The sequence below is a fragment of the Bos mutus genome, chromosome 3 (genome assembly GCF_027580195.1).
Source record: "Bos mutus isolate GX-2022 chromosome 3, NWIPB_WYAK_1.1, whole genome shotgun sequence".
Lineage (NCBI taxonomy): Eukaryota > Metazoa > Chordata > Mammalia > Artiodactyla > Bovidae > Bos > Bos mutus.
Window position 1 is genome coordinate 66,814,175 of NC_091619.1, and position 22,378 is coordinate 66,836,552.

At 35.7% G+C, this 22,378-nt stretch overlaps 1 protein-coding gene across 1 annotated transcript; it reads left to right on the top strand.

The window, feature by feature from the left end:
• The first annotated feature begins 3,321 nt into the window (after positions 1-3,321).
• On the top strand, positions 3,322-20,879 carry ASB17 (ankyrin repeat and SOCS box containing 17). The gene is made up of 3 exons (XM_005893468.2): positions 3,322-3,722; positions 18,013-18,292; positions 20,673-20,879. Exons 1-3 carry the CDS (start codon positions 3,322-3,324, stop codon positions 20,877-20,879), a joined length of 888 nt encoding a protein of 295 aa, XP_005893530.1.
• The last annotated feature ends 1,499 nt before the right edge of the window (positions 20,880-22,378 follow it).

A 22,378-nucleotide genomic window follows, 5' to 3' on the forward strand; every position in this document is an offset into this window, starting at 1 on the left:
CATATTATGTAAAGAAAAATAAGCAAAACAAAACAAAACAAAAAAAACTTAAGTACCCTTAAAATTGTTAAAAATACATCCAAGGTTGATAAATTTAACAGAAAGGTGGCTGAAGCATTAACTACTAAATAATGACAAAACAATCTTAACATATTTTTGCTTTACTGAGATAAGGATGCCAAAATAAGCCTGAAGTATTTTTAATGTCCCCCACTGTATATATTCTACATAATATATAGAGGAATGATCTCTATAAAACTTATAATTCTAAAACAAAGTTTCCAAATTCTGTTTAAAATTGTATGACATCTTTTCTCTCTGAGAATACAGTACCTATTGGCAGATCTCTTAACCTATTTTAACCTTCAGTTCAGTTCAGTTCAGTCGCTCAGTCGTGTCTCTTTGCGACCCCATGAATTGCAGCACGCCAGGCCTCCCTGTCTATCACCAACTCTGGGAATTCACTCAGACTCAAGTCCATTGAGTTGGTGATGCCATCCAGCCATCTCATCCTGTCATCCCCTTCTCCTCCTGCCCCCAATCCCTCCCAGCATCAGAGTCTTTTCCAATGAGTCAACACTTCGCATGAGGTGGCCAAAGTTCTGGAGTTTCAGCTTTAGCATCATTCCTTCCAAAGAAATCCCAGGGCTGATCTCCTTTAGAATGGACTGGTTGGATCTCCTTGCAGTCCAAGGGACTCTCAAGAGTCTTCTCCAACACCACAGTTCAAAAGCATCAATTCTTCGGCACTCAGCTTTCTTCACAGTCCAACTCTTACATCCATACATGACTACTAGAAAAACCATAGCCTTGACTAGATGGACCTTTGTTGGCAAAGTAATGTCTCTGCTTTTGAATATGCTATCTAGGTTGGTCATAACTTTCCTTCCAAGGAGTAAGCATATTTTAATTTTATGGCTGCAATCATCATCTGCAGTGATTTTGGATCCCCCAAAAATAAAGTCTGACACTGTTTCCACTGTTTCCCCATCTATTTCCCATGAAGTGATGGGACCAGATGCCATGATCTTCGTTTTCTGAATATTGAGCTTTAAGCCAACTTTTTCATTCTCATTCACTTTCATCAAGAGGCTTTTTAGTTCCTCTTCACTTTCTGCCATAAGGGTGGTGTCATCTACATATCTGAGGTGATTGATATTTCTCCCAGCAATCTTGATTCCAGCTTGTGCTTCCTCCAGCCCAGCATTTCTCATGATGTACTCTGCATTTAAGTTAAATAAGCAGGGTGATAATATACAGCCTTGACGTACTCCTTTTCCTATTTGGAAGCAGTCTGTTGTTCCATGTCCAGTTCTAACTGTTGCTTCCTGACCTTCACATAGGTTTCTCAAGAGGCAGATTAGGTGGTCTTGTATTGCCACCTCTTTCAGAATTTTCCACAGTTTATTGTGATCCACACAGTCAAAGGCTTTGGCATAGTCAATAAAGCAGAAATACATGCTTTTCTGGAACTCTCTTGCTTTTCCCATGATCCAGCGAATGTTGGCAATTTGATCTCTGGTTCCTCTGCCTTTTCTAAAACCAGCTTGAACAAGCTAAAGTTGAACGGTTCTATGAAGACCTGCAAGACCTTTTAGATCTAACACCCAAAAAAGATGTCCTTTTCATTATAGGGGACTGGAATGCAAATTTAGGAAGTCAAGAAACACCTGGAGTAACATGCAAGTTTGGCCTTCGAATACGCAATGAAGCAGAGCAAAGGCTAATAGAGTTTTGCCAAGAAAATGCACTGGTCATAGCAAACACCATCTTCCAACAACACAAGAGAAGACTCTACACATGGACATCACCAGATGGTCAACACCGAAATCAGATTGATTATATTATTTGCAGCCAAAGATGGAGAAGCTCTATACAGTCAGCAAAAACAAGACAGGGAGCTGACTGTGGCTCAGATCATGAACTCCTTATTGCCAAATTCAGACTTAAATTGAAGAAAGTATGGAAAACCACTAAGCCATTCAGGTATGACCTAAATCAAATCCCTTATGATTATACAGTAGAAATGAGAAATAGATTTAAGGGCCTAGATCTGATAGAGTGTCTGATGAACTATGGATGGAGGTTTGTGGCATTGTACAGGAGACAGGGATCAAGACCATATCCAAAAAAAAGAAATGAAAAAAAGCAAAATGGCTGTCTGGGGAGGCCTTACAAATAGCTGTGAAAAGAAGAGAAGCGAAAAGCAAAGGAGAAAAGGAAAGATATAAGCATCTGAATGCAGAGTTCCAAAGAATAGCAAGGAGAGATAAGAAAGCCTTCCTCAGTGATCAATGCAAAGAAATAGAGGAAAACAACAGAATGGGAAAGACTAGAGATCTCTTCAAGAAAATTAGAGATACCAAGGGAACATTTCATGCAAAGATGGGCTCGGTAAAGGACAGAAATGGTATGGACCTAACAGAAGCAAAAGATATTAAGAAGAGGTGGCAAGAATACACAGAAAAACTGTACAAAAAAGATCTTCACAACCAAGATAATCACGATGGTGTGATCACTCACCTAGAACCAGACTTCCTGGAATGTGAAGTCAAGTGGGCCTTAGAAAGCATCACTATGAACAAAGCTAGTGGAAGTGATGGAATTCCAGTTGAGCTATTTCAAATTCTAAAAGATGATGCTGTGAAAGTGCTGCACTCAATATGCCAGCAAATTTGGAAAACTCAGCAGTGGCCACAGGACTGGAAAAGGTCAGTTTTCATTCCAATCCCAAAGAAAGGCAATGCCAAAGAATGCTCAGACTACCGCACAATTTTAGCCTTAGTTTCCTCAATTATAAAATAGGGAAAATATCCCATGAAGATTAAGTGAGACTATGCAGTCCTCATGCAGAACATGAGAACAACAGTACTGAACTTTTTCATTCTATCACTGTCTGTTATATTATAGCCTAAACAGAATAATCAATCTGATTATTAATACTATTTTGTCTCATGTGTAGACTGTGGGTTTTAGCACTTGATAAACATACTATTAGCTTGAAGTGAATTCTTAGAAAGTTAAAAATATCATATCTTATCTCTTCCACATGCCATTTCTGTCCAATATGTCTTTCTCAAAAGTCATCAGTGACATTTAATATCCCAAATCTCTGACCTGTTCTGATGACAGATCTCCATCTATTGTGATGTCATCCAGTACTTGATGGTAGTATTTCACATGATTTTTTTTTTCTGGCTACAGTTTAAAGGGCACTTCCTGTTTGTGAAGTAAAGCCTACCATACTATCAAAATATGTAACTGAAGGGTTACAGTATGACTTCGTGTGATTTTATTTCTACATCATTGCTTTAAATAGCAATGAGTAAATCTTCTAAATTATGTTGTAAGACTTCTTGCCCACGAAGCAATATATTCTGTAGTCTCGTTGACAAAGTTTTTAAAAGACCATCCTTGCAGTCTTTGCATCAGTGGGGATATCACTGCTATGAGCCCAGGGTTTATAGAACACTGGCAAAAATTCTGAGGTATGTCGACTTGGAAGGATTTGACATACTACTCTCAGATTATATTGCATTTGTGGAAAAATCAGGATGCCATTTAGAAGTAAATTTTAACCTTGAATTTACTGAAATATGTGTGAATACAATTCTGTACTGGGTTTTCGCCAGAAAAGGTAATCCTGACTTTGTGGAGCTGCTTCTCAAGAAGACAAAAGACTATGTTCAAGACAGAAGTTTTAACCTGGCACTGATATGGAGGTAATAATCTCCTATGTTTTCAACATAAAAGGGGGAAATTTCTCTTTAAGGAATTATACTACTCCTTTTTTTCTAAAATGTATATTTATAGTGACTATATAAGGAAGCCTGAATTGATTGTCCATTCATTTGTTCATTCCTTCATTATTTATTCCATAGAATTTTGCCTATTATGTACATTATTATGTGTCAATAAATTACTAGTGGTTTGCTCTATAGAGCTTACATGTTAGTGCTCAAGATAATGCAATGTTAAACAACCTAGATTTCTGTAACTAGTCAAAGACATTGCTTTTGTAATGCTGTGATCTCTTCTTTTTGAGAATACTGAGAATGTTTACCTATAATATCATGTATATAAACTGACTTTCAAAGTATAATTCAGAGTATAAACACATATTCACTTAGTAATACTTATTAAACATAATAATTCTCTTTTTATGTTAATATCATTGACAAATTTGACATCAAATTCCCCGGAGTTGACTACAATGAAAGTCAAATACCTGATTAAATCTGTTATGGAATCACATTTTCGTCTAATCCAAACATGGCAATCTAGCTAATGAATATTACTGAGGATCTTATCAGAATAAAATATCTAACATAACCTCTTTGTAGTCTGTAATACAGATTTTAAAGTTACTTAGTTTGTACTAACTCCAATTTACTTTTTGGTTTTAGATATTCATTTGAATATCTCAATGAACAGAATAGATGTGCATATGTTCACTCATTCAACAAAATATTTATCACCTTACTATATACAAGGCACTGTACTTAGCACAATGATAGAACTACCTATGTAATGAAAAATAAGACAGATCAGTTTAAGACTAAACCCATTTCCATTTTCCTGAAGCAGTGTTGTTTTCTTGATGGTGTATTATGTGATCCTATGTGGTGTTAGAGAACCACTAGATTACTTTCCTTAATAATAATCAATAATTACCCAAGTACAAAAATGAGCACTTAATTCTGGAATATCAATAAACAAAACTCCAAAATATCACTTTTTGGTTGTTTTAAGGGCTACTATATATGTAACTATAGCAGAGATCAGCAGCTTCTAACAATGAGCATCGCTAACTGGACTAAGTAATGCCTTTATATATCCCTTGACAGGTCCATAGGAAAGAAAAACGAAATGAAACAGAGGAAGAGAGGATTAAGTTTTTTACAAAGGTTAATGGGGGAGTGGAGGGGCAAGGTAAAACTGAAAACAAAGAACAGGAAATGAAAAAGAAACACACAGTGGGACATAAGAGTGTGCCATTAACAACTGTTTTGATAAATTGTTAAGATTCATATATTTTGACTTAGATGCATCATCAAGGTAAAACACATTACAGACCAATTCTATGTCCCACAGCTTTTTGGATCTTTCAGAGTCACAGAACTTTAAATTCAAATGGAACCTAAGAATTCATTAACAAACCTCTCCCAGCCCCTCTTCCTGGACAACAACTCCCATAATGTATCTTTGGTTGCTGCTCATCTGGTCTTTGCTTGAACAACGCTAGTAGTAGTGAGTTAACTATTTCCTGAGATAAACCATTCCTTTACCAGGGACCCTTCTCTGTCCTAGCTATCCACTTTCCTCTCAATGATTTTACCCAGTCCCATGACTTTAAATATGTCAATTACTCCTAAATCTTTACCTCCAGCCCTGACCTCTCCTCTGAGCCCCAGACTCCTCTTATAAATTAGGCTATTGGCTCAACATCTGAAATTTAACAGAAACAAAACAGAGTATTGATCTAAGTTATCTTCTGCCTGCTAACTTGCTCCTTCTCTTGAATTCTCCACTAGATTAACAGCCTCTGTTGCTCAGGTCAGAAATCCAGGACTTATTCTTGTTTCTTCTCTTTCTTTCACAACACATCAGCAAATCTTTTTGACTTTATCTCTAAAACGTATCCCAATTTGTTATCCTTTTCATGTCCTCCATTCCTAACCTAGGTGAAGCCACCATTACTTCTTACCTAGATACTCCAAAAGACTCCTACTGGAAATCTTCCAGCTTCCATTCTTCCTTCTTACAATCCATTCTTGAGGCAGCAGCCTGAGTGACCTTTTAAAAATGTGAAATAGGCCATACCACCCATGTTTAAAATCATCCAAAGTTTTCCCACTACCAGTAGAAAAAAATTCAAAATCTATATCCATTTTTTAAAATTCCCATACAATCTATCCCCAAATCCAACCTCCCAAATCTATTCTTATGTCACTCTTCCTTGAACACTATATTCCAACCATGTATTGGTTGTCCACTATATACTCTTGCTAAAAGTAAGCTCCAGGAGGAACTTACCAGGTGGTCCAGTGGTTAAGACTCTGTGCTTCAAATGGAGGGGGTGCAAGTGTGATCCCTGGTTGAGGGACTAAGATCCCACACGCCATGTGGTGTGGCCCAAAAAAAAAAAAATGCTCCATGAAAGGAGCATATTCTTTAACAGTGCCTAGAACTATCCAGATACATAGCAAGTGGTTAATCGAGATTGCATTAGATGAAAACTGAATTTTTATACAGTGTTTAGATTCTTCTTTGTCATAATGCACTGAATTCTGTCTCCATTTCTCCAACTCTGCCCCAAGAAATATAAAGGACAAAGTCTACTCATTCTGTCTCCTATATGAAAACCTCTCAAATATTTGAACATAGTTATTTTGACCCCATAAAGAATATCTTAAGTTTCCTACTATCTGTTGTTTATTTCCATAACAGCATCACTCTTTGGTCACCTCCCCTTGTATACACTCCAGTTTGATAATTTCCCTAATACAATCATAAAGTGTATTAATAGGACCCTGGGGGAAAAAAAAAGACAGAATTAGTGAGGGAAAGGAACTTAAAGTTTGTTCATTTTATTTTTGCTTATTTATTATAGCAAAAATATATGCTACTGTATGGCAGACTGTAAGTGGTTAAAGAGAGATAATATCATTCAGTTAAAATAATAGCAAGTATTTAGCATTTTCTAAGTACTAGCATTGTGTTATTTGTTGGGGATACAAAAACAAAGTAGATATATTTCCTAATTTTGGAGAGCTCACAGACTAGTAAGCAGGCCATGAAAAGAATAATTCAATATAAATTCAGAAACAGAAGTATGTACAGGTAGAAAGAATATAGGACATTGTTAACACTATTGGGGAGGAGCAGATATCTAGAAGGCTCTTTAGAAGTGATGTCTTAAACTGATTTTTCAAAGATAAAAAGGAGTCTTCCCTGTCTTTCCCTTGAAGAAATATAATCTAGGCAGAGAGAGGCTAACTAAAGCCAAGAGAGACACAAACACATTTTATCCATTGACTACAGGCAACTCAGCAACTGCTAGAAAATGAGATGGAAATCAAGTAATAGTGAGCAATAAGGCCTAAAAGTGAAACTGTGAAAGATTTTGTAGGTCATACTAAGAAATCTAAAATTTACACCATGGGTGATGCCCAGTCAGTGAAGATCAGAATTGTAGTATGAAAAGATTAACCAGCTCTCATCTGAAGACTGGATTGTGGGAAGAAAGGCTGGAGCTGTAGCTGACAGACCAGTTAGTAGACTGCTCATCAGCAGTTCCAGAATTTCTATGTAGAAAAGGTTGAGGGACACATCTGATTGAAAAGAGGCAGGTGGTTAGAGGAGTTGCTTGAAGCTGAATTTGCATAGCATGCCCAGTATGCTAACTAAGATTATATGTGTATTTATAATAATTTGGGAGGAAGAACTAATTCTGCTCTACTACCACGACCCCACACACACACAGCCCCTAGCCACCTTTTGTTATCATAATTGTCCAGGTAAATTATAATGAGGACTTAAACTAAAACAATAGCAATGGGAAAAGAGATATTACTAAACAGAATAACCAGAATTACAGTAGGTGATCAGAAGTAGAGAATGAAAGAGGAAGAAGAGTTAAACTTCAGATTTATAAATTTTGAGACTGGTTGATGATTGTATTAGTTTCCTTTTGCTGCTGTAACAAATTGCTACAAACTTAGAGCCTTAAGATAAATTTATTATTTTATATTTCTGATGATCAAAAGTCCAAAATGAGGCTACAATGGCTCATATCAAGATGTCACAAGGCAGATTCCTTCTGGAAGCACTAGCTAGAGGCATTAGCTGCTTTTGCCAGCTTCTAAAGCCTGCCTACATTCCTTGGTTCATTTGCATGGAACCATGAAAGACTATCAACAGCCAAAGCAACCTTGATAAAGAAGAAAAAAGCCAGAGGTATCATGTGCCCTGATTTCAAACTATACTACCCTGATTTCAAACTATACTACAAAGCTATAGTAATCAAAACTGTGTAGTAATGGCATTTTTAAAAAAGATACATACATCAATGGAACAGAATTGAATGTCTAAAAATAAACCCATGTTTTTATGGTCAACCAATTTATTACAAAGGAAGCAAGAATATACAATGGGGAAAAGACAGCCTCTTCAATAAATGGTGTGGGGAAAATAGGATAGCTACACACAAACTGACCAGATTGTTACACTATGTACAAAAATAAACTCAAAATTTATTTAAAACTGAAATATGAGACCAGAAATCATAAAATTTCTAGAAGAAAACATAGGCGGTACATAATTTTACATCAGTCTTAGCAACATTTTCTTAAATACATATCCTCAGGCAAAGGCAACAAAAGCAAAAATAAACAGATGAAACTACATCATACTAAAAAAGCTTTTGGATAGCAAAGGAAAGCATCAACAAAATGAAAAGGCTTACTGAGTAAAGGGAGATATGCACAATATATCCAATCAGAGGTTAATATCAAAAACACGTAAAGAACTCAATATTATAAAAATAAAATTTTGAAAAAGGGGGGGACCCAATAGGTGTTTTTCCAAGGAAGACATACACATGGCTTATAGACATGAAAAGAGGCTCAACATCACTAATATCAGTGTGTTTGCATGTGCGCACACATATTCAGTCAATTCAGTTCAGTCACTGAGTCATGTCCGACTCTTTGTGACCCGATGAAACGCAGTACGCCAGGCCTCCCTGTCCATCACCAACTCCTGGAGTCCACTCAAATCCATGTCCATTGAGTTGGTAATGCCATCCAACCATCTCATCCTCTGTCGGCCCCTTCTCCTCCCACCCCCAATCTTTCCCAGCATCAGGGTCTTTTCCAATGTCAGCTCTTCGCATCAGGTGGCCAAAGTATTGGAGTTTCAGCTGCAACATCAGTCTTTCCAATGAACACTCAAGACAGATCTGCTTTAGGATGGACTGGTTGGATCTCCTTGCAGTCCAAGGGACTCACAACAGTCTTCTCCAACACCACAGTTGAAAACCATCAATTCTTCAGCGCTCAGCTTTCTTTACAGTCCAACTCTCACATCCATACACGACCACTGGAAAAATCATAGCCTTGACTAGATGGACCTTGTTGGCAAAGTAATGCCTCTGCTTTTTAATATGCTCTCTAGGTTGGTCAAAACTTTCCTTCCAAGGAGTAAGCATCTTTTAATTTCATGGCTGCAGTCACCATCTGTAGTGATTTTGGAGCCCAGAAAAATAAAATCAGCCACTGTTTCCACTGTTTCCCCATCTATTTGCCATCAAGTGATGGGACCAGATGCCATGATCTTAGTTTTCTGAATGTTGAACTTTAAGTCAACTTTTTCACTCTCCTCTTTCATCAAGAGGCTCCTTAGTTCTTCACTTTCTGCCATAAGGATGGTGTCATCTGCATATCTGAGGTTATTGACATTTCTCCCTACAATCTTGATTCCAGCTTGTGTTTGATCCAGCCCAGAGTGTCTCATGATGTACTCTGCATATAAGTTAAATAAGCAGGGTGACAATATACAGCCTTGACATACTCCTTTTCCTATTTGGAACCAGTGTGTTGTTCCATATCCAGTTTGAACTGTTGCTTCCTGACCTGCATACACATTTCTCAAGAGGCAGGTCAAGTGGTCTGGTATATTCCCATCTCTTTCAGAATTTTCCACAGTTTATTGTGATCCACACAGTCAAAGGCTTTGGCATAGTCAATAAAGCAGAAATAGATGTTTTCCTGGAACCTTCTTGCTTTTTAGATGATCCAGCGAATGTTGGCAATTTGATTTCCTCTGCCTTTTCTAAAACCAGCTTGAACATCTGGAAGTTCATGGTTCACATATTGTTGAAGCCTGGCTTGGAGAATGTTGAGCATTACTTTACTAGCATGTGAGATGAGTGCAATTGTGTGGTAGTTTGAGCATTCTTTGGCATTGCCAATGAAAAGGCAAAAAGATAGGACGCTGAAAGATTAACTCCCCAGGTCGGTAGGTGCCCAATATGCTACTGGAAATCAGTGGAGAAATAACTCCAGAAAGAATGAAGGGATGGAGCCAAAGCAAAAACAACACCCAGCTGTGGATGTGACTGGTGATAGAAGCATGGTCTGATGCTGTAAAGAGCAATATTGCACAGGAACCTGGAATATTAGGTCCATGAATCAAGGCAAATTGGAAGTGGTCAAACAGGAGATGGCAAGAGTGAACGTCGACATTCTAGGAATCAGAGAACTAAGATGGATTGAAATGGGTGAATTTAACTCAGAGGGCCATTATATCTACTACTGTGGGCAGGAATACCTTACAAGAAATGGAGTACAGTGTCCCACAGGTTTTGGGTTGTTGTGTTTCCATTTTCATTCATTTCTATGCATATTTTTATTTCTTTTTTTATTTCTTCTGTGATTTGTTGATTATTCAGCAGCGTGTTGTTCAGCCTCCATATGTTGGAATTTTTAATAGTTTTTCTTCTGTAATTGAGATCTAATCTTACTGCATTGTGGTCAGAAAAGAAGCTTGGAATGATTTCATTTTTTTTTGAATTTACCAAGGCTAGATTTATGGCCCAGGATGTGATCTATCCTGGAGAAGGTTCCGTGTGCACTTGAGAAAAAGGTGTAATTCATTGTTTTGGGGTGAAATGTCCTATAGATATCAATTAGGTCTAACTGGTCTATTGTATCATTTAAAGTTTGTGTTTCCTTGTTAATTTTCTGTTTAGTTGATCTATCCATAGGTGTGAGTGGGGTATTAAAGTCTCCCACTATTATTGTGTTACTGTTAATTTCCCCTTTCATACTTGTTAGCATTTGTCTTACATATTGTGGTGCTCCTATGTTGGGTGCATATATATTTATAATTGTTATATCTTCTTCTTGGATTGATCCTTTGATCATTATGTAGTGTCCTTCTTTGTCTCTTTTCACAGCCTTTGTTTTAAAGTCTATTTTATCTGATATGAGTATTGCTACTCCTGCTTTGTTTTGGTCTCTTTTGTGTGGAATATCTTTTTCCAGCCCTTCACTTTCAGTCTGTATGTGTCCCCTGTTTCAAGGTAGGTCTCTTGTAGACAACATATATGGGGGTCTTGTTTTTGTATCCATTCAGCCAGTCTTTGTCTTTTGGTTGGGGCATTCAACCCATTTACATTTAAGGTAATTATGGATAAGTATGATCCTGTTGCCATTTATTATTTTGGGTTCGAGTTTATACACCCTTTTTGTATTTCCTGTCTAGAGAATATCCTTTAGTATTTGTTGGAGAGCTGGTTTGTTGGTGCTGGATTCTCTCAGCTTTTGCTTGTCTGTAAAGCTTTTGATTTCTCCTTCATATTTGAATGAGATCCTTGCTGGGTACAGTAATCTGGGCTATAGGTTATTTTCTTTCATCACTTTAAGTATGTCCTGCCATTCCCTCCTGGCCTGAAGAGTTTCTATGGAAAGATCAGCTGTTATCCTTATGGGAATCCCCTTGTGTGTTGTTTGTTGTTTTTCCCTTGCTGCTTTTAATATTTGTTCTTTGTGTTTGATCTTTGTTAATTTGATTAATATGTGTCTTGGGGTGTTTTGCCTTGGGTTTATCCTGTTTGGGACTCTCGGTTTCTTGGACTTGGGTGATTATTTCCTTCCCCATTTTAGGGAAGCTTTCAACTATTATCTCCTGGAGTATTTTCTCATGGTCTCTATTTTTGTCTTCTTCTTCTGGGACTCCTATGATTCGAATGTTGGGGAATTTAACATTGTCCTGGAGGTCTCTGAGATTGTTCTCATTTCTTTTAATTCATTTTTCTTTTTTCCTCTCTGATTCATTTATTTCTACCATTCTATCTTCTACTTCACTGATCCTATCTTCTGCCTCCGTTATTCTACTATTTGTCCCCTCCAGAGTGTTTTTGATCTCATTTATTGAAAAAGGAACCCTTTTACACTGTTGGTGGGAATGCAAACTAGTACAGCCACTATGGAGAACAGTGTGGAGACTCCTTAAAAAACTGGAACTAGAACTGCCTTATGACCCAGAAATCACACTACTGGGCATACACACCAAGGAAACCAGAATTGAAAGAGACACGTGTACCCCAATGTTCATTGCAGCACTGTTTATAATAGCCAGGACATGGAAGCAACCTAGATGTCCATCAGCAGATGAATGGATAAGAAAGCTGTGGTACATATACACAATGGAGTATTACTCAGCCATTAAAAAGAATACATTTGAATCAGTTCTAATGAGGTGGATGAAACTGGAGCCTATTATACAGAGTGAAGTAAGCCAGAAAGAAAAACACCAATACAGTATACTAACGTATATATATGGAATTTAGAAAGATGGCAACGATAACCCTGTATGCGAGACAGCAAAAGAGGCACAGATGTATAGAACAGTCTTTTGGACTCTGTGGGAGAGGGAGAGGGTGGGATGATTTGGGAGAATGGCATTGAAACATGTATAATATCAAATATGAAATGAATCACCAGTCCAGGTACAATGCATGACACAGGATGCTTGGGGCTGGTGCACTGGGATGACTCAGAGGGATGGTACGGGGAGGGAGGTTGGGGTGGGGGGGTGGTTCAGGATGGGGAACACATGTACACCCGTGGCAGATTCATGTTGATGTATGGCAAAACCCATATAATATTGTAAAGTAATTAGCCTCCAATTAAATAAATTTATATTTAAAAAAAAGAAGAAGAAATGGAGTAGCTATCATGGTCAACAAAAGAGTCCGAAATGCAGTACTTGGATGCAATTCAAAAACGACAGAATGATTTCTGTTCGTTTCCAAGGCAAACCATTCAATATCACGGTAATCCAAGTCTATGCCCCAACCAGTAACGCTGAAGAATCTGAAGTTGAATGGCTCTATGAAGACCTACAAGACCTTTTAGAACTAACACACAAAAAAGATATCTTTTTATTATAGGGGACTGGAATGCAAAAGTAGGAAGTCAAGAAACACCTGGAGTAACAGGCAAATTTGGCCTTAGAGTACAGAATGAAGCAGGGCAAATAATAGAATTTTGCCAAGAAAATGCACTGATCATAGCACACATATTACAGAAATGCAAATTAAAACTGTAATGAGATCACTTCCCACTTGTCAGAATGTTATCAAAAAGACAGCAAATAAGTGTTAATGAAAAGAAAAGGGAAACTTTGTGCACTGTTGCTGAAAATGTAGACTGTGCAGTCACTGTGGAAAACAGTATGTAGGTTCCTCAAAAAATTAATAATAGAGTTACCATAGGACTCAGCAAGTTCACTTCTGGGTATTTATGTGAAGAAAATGAAAACACTAATTCAAAAAGATATATGCATGTCTATGTTCATTGCAGCATTATTTACAGGACCCAAGATATGGAAGTAACCTAAGTAATCATAGTAGATAAAGAAGTCATGTCTGTGTATATACACATAAATACAATGGATTATTACTCATCCATAAAAAAGAATAAGATCTTGCTATTTGTGATAACATCAACAGACTTAGAGGACATTACACTAAGTGAAATAATTTAAATAGAGAAAAACAAATACTATGTATTTGTAGAATACATAGTATTCTACATGTAGAATCTAAAAAACAAAACAAATGAACAACAACAAAAAAAGGAGACAGACTCATAGATACAAACTATTGGTTTCAGGGCAGCAGGGTTAGGAGTTCAGAGAAATAGGTAAAGGAGATTAAGAGATACAAACTTCAAGTTATAAAATAAGTCATGGGGATGTAATTTACAGCATTGGGGATATAGTCAATAATATCATAATAACTTTGCACAGTAGCAGATGATGAATTGTAGTGATCAGTTCATAATGTATTTAAATATCAAACCACTATGTTGTATACCTGAAACCAATATAATATTGCATGTTAACCACACTTCAATTAAAAATATAAATAAAATAAAATTGACAAATGCCCTCACTGCACCTTCTCAGCACTTCCATACTTATCCTGCCTTACTTTTTCTTTTTCCCCACAATATTTATCAGAACCTCTACATACTATAAAATTATCTTGTTTGCTATGTTCATTCTGTATTGTTTGTTTCCCCTCACTGCTGTATTAGCAAGAAAGCAGGTATCTTTGTTTTGTTCACTCATATATCCCAAGTACCCAAAAGACTGCCTGGCATACAGTATGCAGTCAATAAGTATTTGCTGAATAAATTAATAAACAGTAATTCATGTTACTGTCACAGATGAAATTGCCTGAGAATAGTTAGTCAGATGAAAATTAGTCAAAAGGCCACATTTACTTTACTTAGATATTAAGGGCAGAGAAAGAGGGATAAGTTAAAGAGGGTTGAGAATGAATAGTCAAAGAGGCAGCTGCATCTTAAAGAGAATGGTCCCACTGAGCCATGGGAAAATATCTCAAGAAAATCAACTGTGTCAAATATCAGAGATAAAATTATTGTGAAGAAATGTATATTGAATTGGCAGTCAGACCAAAAGAGAAATATTAGGAAACATTTTAGAAATAACTATTATAGCTGCAAAACGGAATCATTCTCTGTATATCTCTATGGAAATATTATATTCCACTTCATAACTGTGTATATGACAGGTTTTCAGATACAGAGGGTTCAGTTCATTAAGCTCACATTTAAAAACTGATTCTTGACTTGCTTGCCTCCCTCCATCCATATAAGTACTGTTATAATTAACTGTCAGTACAGATTAAGCAAATTTTGGTTTACAATAACATGCTCTTTAAACATGAGGATTAATCATATGCCATTTGGGTATAGACTAGACATTCAAATCTTATTTTAAACCTATTTGAGTTTTATTTATGTTTCAACATTTTTGGTCCAAAGTATCTTCTACAGGTAATCTTAGTATCTTAAAATCAGCTAATATCTCTAAATCTTAAAAAGGGCCACTTATGGTATTTTCTGCCCTCTAAGTCCCCTGAATCCCAATACTTATAAGACTCTTAAGTCAAATATCTTAAGAGTTAGCAAGATGAATAAATGAGATTGTTCTTGAAAATTCTAAGTGATTGCACTTCACCAAAAATCTTATTAAGTCCAAAGCTATAGAATAAATTAAAAATATTTTAATAATATTAGAATTAAATATTTTAATTTCAGTTAATTAAAAAAAATAATATTTTTCAGGATAATAGCAAAAAAATCACTTAACATATACTTGAGTATCTACTATGGGCCAAGCATTGTTCTAGGCATTTAGGGTTATAATAGCATACTAAACAGACAAAAAGCATTGCCCCATAGAACTTAAAATTTTATAGTTCATCTTGCCCACCCATTTATTTTGAAGATAAGAAAATGAAAGATTAGAGACATTAAGCAAGTTGTCCAAAATGATAAGGGCTTAATGGAGCTATGTACAAAGAGCTATAAGGAGTAAGACAAACTCAGGCAATCAAAGAAGACTTTGCAAAAGAGTTTATTTGATAGAGTCTTATATAATCAGCAAGACTTGTCCCAGAATTGAAAGTAGAAGGGAAGAACACACACAAATCCAAGAAACACAGAAAAGTTGAAGGCAGTTGTGATTTGGGAAAGTGAATACCAATAATCAGGAGAAAGAATACAGAGGTAGTTTAGAAATTGAATTTTGCATATGTGTTAGAAGTATTTGTGAAAAAGATGAGATGTTCAGGACAATATTGATCTGGAGATGACTCTAGGAGAGAGTTTATATATACTTGACATAGAATTAAAAGGATATATATAGTATCACCAGCACAGTGTTAACAAACTCTTACTTCTTAATTTCTAAAATGCTATTCTGCACTGCAAATTTGTTTTTTTAATCATAAAACTTGGCATTTCAGAGTTCAGTGAAGCTTTGAAGATAGACTTTTGGTCTAGTAATTTTCATGCTGTACTTTTTGGAGTTCCTGACAAGAACCACAGGGGAGGTCTCTAGGACCCCAAATACCCATCAACAAGAAAATTTATCTAATACAGAACATACATTTTAGATAGCAAGTTCTTGCATAACAATACTCCAATGTTGGTTTATATCTGTAAATGAAACATTCTTGCCAAACATCCACCAATCATTCAAGTCTTAGCTCCAGGATAACCTACAGGCAATAAATATTCTAGGTAGAGTTGGGTGCCTCTCCTCAATGCTTTTACAGTATCTTAAGCATGCTTCTATCATAGCAATTATCATCTTTCATTGAAGTTTTTAAAATTAGTCGTCTGTTTCCCTTAGACCATAATAAGCGTCTTTCATCTCTGCATATCTAGTACTTAGTACACGCTGGACAAGCATAAAATAAATTAGCTAATGAATGCCTGAGCAAATGAACACATAAATAAATGCATGAGGAAAGGGAGACTCAAAGAGGCTGACTTACCTGATGTCACACATCTTATTAGGAAAACTGAAACCTAGAAACTAGAACTTTTAAATCTCTACTATTTTGGGCATTGTATCATGTCACCTCTCATTTTAATTATTTGAAATCCCCGTTCGTCTAGTCAAGGCTATGGTTTTTCCAGTAGTCACGTATGGATGTGAGAGTTGGACTGTGAAGAAAGCTGAGCGCCGAAGAATTGATGTTTTTAACTGTGGTGTTGGAGAAGACTCTTGAGAGTCCCTTGGACTGCAAGAAGATTCAACCAGTCCATATTAAAGGAGATCAGCCCTGGGTGTTCTTTGGAAGGAATGATGCTAAAGCTGAAACTCCAGTACTCTGGCCACCTCATGCGAAGAGTTGACTCATTGGAAAAGACTCTGATGCTGGGAGGGATTGGGGGCAGGAGAAGGGGACGACAGAGGATAAGATGGCCGGATGGCATCACTGACTCAATGGACGTGAGTCTGAGTGAATTCCGGGAGTTGGTGATGGACAGGGAGGCCTGGCGTGCTGCGATTCATGGGGTCGCAAAGAGTTGGACATGACTGAGTGACTGAACTGAACTGAACTGAACTGAAAGTTCTTTTTGAATAATGCTCTCCTTGATAGGCATAATTGTCTAAAACTAATATTTATAGTTTGTATGTGGTTTTGGACTATATCAGTATTTTATTAGACCAATCAAGAGAATTCCAGAGACAGGACTATGAGTAAAATGTCCCTTTCCTTAGTCCTAAAATCCATGTTTACTTGGCCAAATCAAGGCTTGATAATTAATTAAAACAATCCCCTATGGTTGATTCTACCATGTCCTATCTACATATCTTGACCAATTTAATAGCAAACATAAATGTCCATGAAATGAAATGACTGCAAGAACTACGTACAATTAGAAAAAATAAAATTTTCATTTCTGTCATAATGGAGCATAAATTTTCAAGTCCAGCCACCATATAGTACTCCAGGAAAAGCAAGATTTCAGAGAACTCTCAAAACTCTATTGAAGAAGCAAAATTATACTCTGTCCTTGAGAGACGTGATATGGCCCTCATCATAATTTACATTTCTTTAACCTGAAAATATCAATTCTAATTTTATTAAAGTGAAAAAATAGAATTAAGGTAGTTACACTTTTTCCTTTTCAGTCTAATTTTCAAACTCAATTCAATCCCAAGCCTGATACATGATTAAGAACAACAAAAACAAAAAGATATCAAAAGGGTCACATAATTCTGTTCTATTAAAAAGTGAAATACAAAAGTCTGTCCTTCTATTCCATTTTAGATTTTCTAGAGCTATATCAGTTTCATAATGCAACTTCTAATCACTATGGATTTCTCAAATGAGAAACAGAATTGCTATCACTAAAGTTAAATACTTTCCATACAATATAAATCTTTTTGTTTGTTTTTACAAGTGTAAAAGGGGTTTAAGCATGTAGTAGGAGCTTTCTTATTTTTTAACCTTCTAGTTGGCCTAGATTCAGAGTAGAAAACTTTTTAAGACATATATAAAGGTAAAGTTATATTAAAGTTATTTAAGATAATACTATGATTTTAAGACAAACAGTTTACCACATTTCTTAATTCTACATTCAATGAGGTCTTGTTTGTTTGTCTGGTTCACAGAACTTTCACTCCAGTATACTGTCCAAGCCCATTAAGTGGCATCACACCTCTACTTTACGTAGCTCAGACGAGACAATCCAATATCTTAAAAATACTCCTGCAATATGGAATCTTAGAAAGAGAAAATAACCCTATCAACATTGTGTTAACAATATTGCTCTACCCTTCAAGAGTGAGAATAATGGTTGATCATGAATTGGTAGACATCGAGGAAGATGCCAAAACATGTTTAGTGCTCTGTTCCAGAGTGCTTTCCACCATTTCAATCAGGGAAATAGAGGTAAGCAAAATATTGTACTTTGTACTTTGACTCAATTATTGATCAAGTTTAAGACAGAACTGTGAGGCAAGAATAAAGTCAATTTTAAATCTATGGATCCAGTGAAAAATTAATCACTGAGTATATACTTATAAATTAAAAACAAGTGGAATTCCAATTATATTGAACATTAACTCTTTTAGTTCATAATTTTATATCTTCTAAATATGAAATAACTTTTAAAAGTTAAATTTATATTTTATTTTAGCATTTATTAAGTTGATATATGTTATTATTACCTCCTAATTACATGATAACCTGTTTATTAGGATTTCTATATCTATTAAAATCACAACAAATTAAATTTTTAACAGATTTCTTTTCCTATAGAATATTTAGAAATAAAAGTTGCATTTCTTCCCACATAAAATCACATACCAAGAAACATATTTTGCTTTTCAAAATTCCTGAACAATTTTAAGCATGAAAATATAAAGGCTTTAAATATTTGTTCAGTTGAAAATATCTATCCCTCAGAAATATGAAGAGTTTCTCCTTGATAAGGTTTAGGGAAAAAAAACAACAAACAAACCATGCAATGGGCATGTTCACCCTGTCAAAATGAACTGCAAGTTTTAGCATCAAACTGTATCAAGTTTATTAGTGTCAAAAAATAAGTCTGCTTAAGATAAAGAAGGTAGCCCTATAAATTTAAACCAGTCACATTACTAAAGAATTTAGCAATTCCCCTTGTCTTTAAAGGTGTGACTTCAGAAATAAACTCCTAAGAAATATAATTCTGTTGCATCTTTAACTTTCTTAAGCCTCAACTACATATATCAGTCAAACACCCCTGGGCCAATTGTAAGGAGGGCAAATTGGTCAAATTGTAGCTCAGCTGGTAAAGAATTTGCCTGCAGTGCAGCAGATGGGGTTATATCCCTGGGTTGGGAAGATCCCCTGGAGAAGGAAAATGTAACCCACTCCAGTATTCTTGCCTGGAGAATTCCCATGGACAGAGGAGCCTGGCAGGCTACAGTCCATGGGGTCACAAGAGTCAGACACCACTTAGTGACTAAACCACCACCACCATTTTGGCAACCAATTTTAGGAATTTGCTTGTCCTTGTACAGTGTTAGTTTTGTACCATTATTATAGGACATATTGATTCTCAGGCATCTCTGTGAATGCTATTCCTGAAGTACACTCAAAATAAAACAGTATCAGTTGTAGGATAGAGTGAGTTGATCAAAATCTTTGCCTGAATGGCAAAGTTAAAGCTGGATTCCAATCAACTGCAGTTTAATAAGTGAAGTGGCATTGAGCAAGAAGGTGAAAGATGGCATAAAAACCAGCTTAAAGAACACTTCAAATAACGTGCTTTGCATTACCACACTTCCCAGTTTTATTGTAAATATACATATAGATATCTTTACTTCTAGACCACAGTTCTGTGAGCCCAGAGACTATGTCTGTTTTGTGTAGCCTAGCAATTATCCTAAGCACCAAGCTCACTTCTGAGTATACACAAGATATTCTTTAAAAAATTATTTACTAATGAAAAATTATATATCATTTAAGTTAGTGTCATACAATCTGTAGAGAAGTAATACAGCAGATGTCTTTTACTTCTGTATCAGGCTAATAACATTTACCTTCTAGAACTAAATATTTAAAAGGTTACCTTAACTAAACCTTAAAAAGTCATCTTCACAGGGATGGACCTCTTGTCAGATCTTCTCATGATTCAGCAGTATGAAGTTTTACACTACAATGACTGGAATTACCTGGCAGATTTATGTTGTCTGTGTGTGTGCTTAGTTGCTTCAGTCATGTCTAACTCTTTATGACCGTATGGACCATAGTCTGTAAAGGTTCCTCTGTCCATGGGGATTCTCCATACAAGAATACTGGAGTCCCCTCTTCCAGGGGATCTTCCCAACCTAGGGACTGAACGTGCATCTTCTAATATCTACTGCATTGGCTAGAGCCTCCTGGGACCCCAAACCAACTAAATCAGAAATTTAGGAATAGAACCTCAGCACTGATAGTTTCTAAAGTCTCCTAGATAATTTCAGTTTATGGTCAAATTGACAACACTCTAGAGGAGAAGCTAATAAACCATATGATCTAAAATTAAAAAAACAGATTCACTGTTGTAAGAAATAATGTTTTGTGTCCTTAGACACAAAAGACATTCAACTTTATATATGATTTTGTGAATAAAATGGGTATAAAAATTCTTGACTCAGGCAAAAATGTTTTGGGGGAAAAAAGCATTATAAGAGTTAATAAACTTAAGATACAATTCTGTGAATTCAAATAAAAAATTAAAATGTTTATAATTTGGACAAATACAGTGATTAATATTACAAAGTTAAAATATTTCTCTTTTCTTTAGATGCAGCTAAGTTTAGGAAGACGTCCAATTATTTCAAATTGGCTGGACTACATTCCTTCAACAAGATACAAAGATCCATGTGAACTATTACATCTCTGCAGAATAACCATCAGGGCTCAACTACTAACCAACAATATGCTCCCAAATGGAATATTTTCACTTCTAATCCCTGTTTGTCTACAGAACTATCTGAATTTAGAAAGTTAATGCACATCTTTTTGTCATTCTTTAAGGATGCTCACTGTTGTATGGTTTAGAAGTTAATAAACTATTAACTTCCCACAAATTTTTACTGTACTGAACATTCCATCAGAAAATATATTTTCAAATAACATACTAAATGAATCACTTTTAAATAAGTATATGGCTATACCCATTACTTATCTATATAGTGGAACAAATTATATGCATTTTTATAAGATTTTAGGTTTACCCTCTTATTCCATTTTTAAAAGTTATTTTGGCCTTGGAGCATTCTTACTACTTGTGGAAAATCTGGTTATATTACTATTCTGAGCTCTGAAGCTTTTACTATCAGTTTGTCCTAGGTTAGGTAAATATTATTTTATATTTTGTATTCATAATAACAAATGTTTATTGAGTTACTTTGCAAATAAAACACAGTGCCTGGTAGTAGGGAATAATTAATTAAATTAATAGGTGATCTCTTTCTTGAGAGAATTTATAATTCTGTAGCAGCCATGGTCACAAACAATACAACGCAAAGAATTAGTCAACTAAAGTGCTGGGAGTAGGATGACAGAAATGTATTATGTCTGGAAATAATTAGCTTTAAATTACAACAGGGAGCTTGAGTGTTTTGGTATATGATACCTCTGAATACTAGACTAGCAGTAGTTTTTTTAGTGAGATATAGTTGCATATAACATTAAAGAGTTCAGGTATAAATATAATGATCCAATAAATTTATATACTGTGAAATAATCACCATAATAAGTCCAGTTAACGTCCATCATCACACATTACAATTTTTTTGTGATGAGAACTTAAAACCTACTCTCTCAATATCTTTGAAATATACAATACAATATTAACTATAGCCACCACGTTGCTCATTACATCCTCGGGACATATTTATAACTTAAAGTTTGCACCTTTTGACCACATTCACCCATTTCGTCCACCCCCGGATTATATGCATTTTAATACAAATACAGAAACCATTTTGACTCAACATCACATTAGTTAAATCTGCATACTCTTTGGTAAGAAAGGAACTTGTTATCTTAAAAAAATAACAACAACTACGACAGTTTTTTAGCTCTGTGCTTTCTTAATATTTAGAGTATTAGACCCTTCTTTATATAACTAGAGAGAAGTCAACTGTTGGAAGATGAGAACTGGGAGAAAATTCTCCATGGGTCTCTCATGTAATGAGTGGAGGAACTGATTGCCTTATTCTTGATTATCTTTTTAAGGATGCTTCTATAGTGAGCAGCCTTAGAAAATAGAGATAGTGACTCCCTCTGAGCAGAGGGCAGGTTTGCTCAGTGTCTAATGTAATAAAGGCAATGTTTTCCTCTGGGGAAATAAATGGTCAAGCAGGTGTGCTTACAACTCATTTTAAAGGACTGGAGTTTTGAAAGCTTGGGGTTCTTCAGCTATAAGACCAATCTACTGTGTGCATATCTACCTGGACAATTACACATCTGACAATGGGAGTATGTGGAACTAACACAAACAAG

What these genes read in the sequence shown, in the direction of transcription:
- ASB17 (XM_005893468.2), top strand. Translation starts at nt 3,322, where the DNA reads ATGAGTAAATCTTCTAAATTATGTTGTAAGACTTCTTGCCCACGAAGC. An exon ending in AACCTGGCACTGATATGGAG is followed by an intron (nt 3,723 to 18,012) that starts GTAATAATCTCC and finishes TCTGGTTCACAG; the next exon opens with AACTTTCACTCCAGTATACT. An exon ending in TTTCAATCAGGGAAATAGAG is followed by an intron (nt 18,293 to 20,672) that starts GTAAGCAAAATA and finishes TCTTTTCTTTAG; the next exon opens with ATGCAGCTAAGTTTAGGAAG.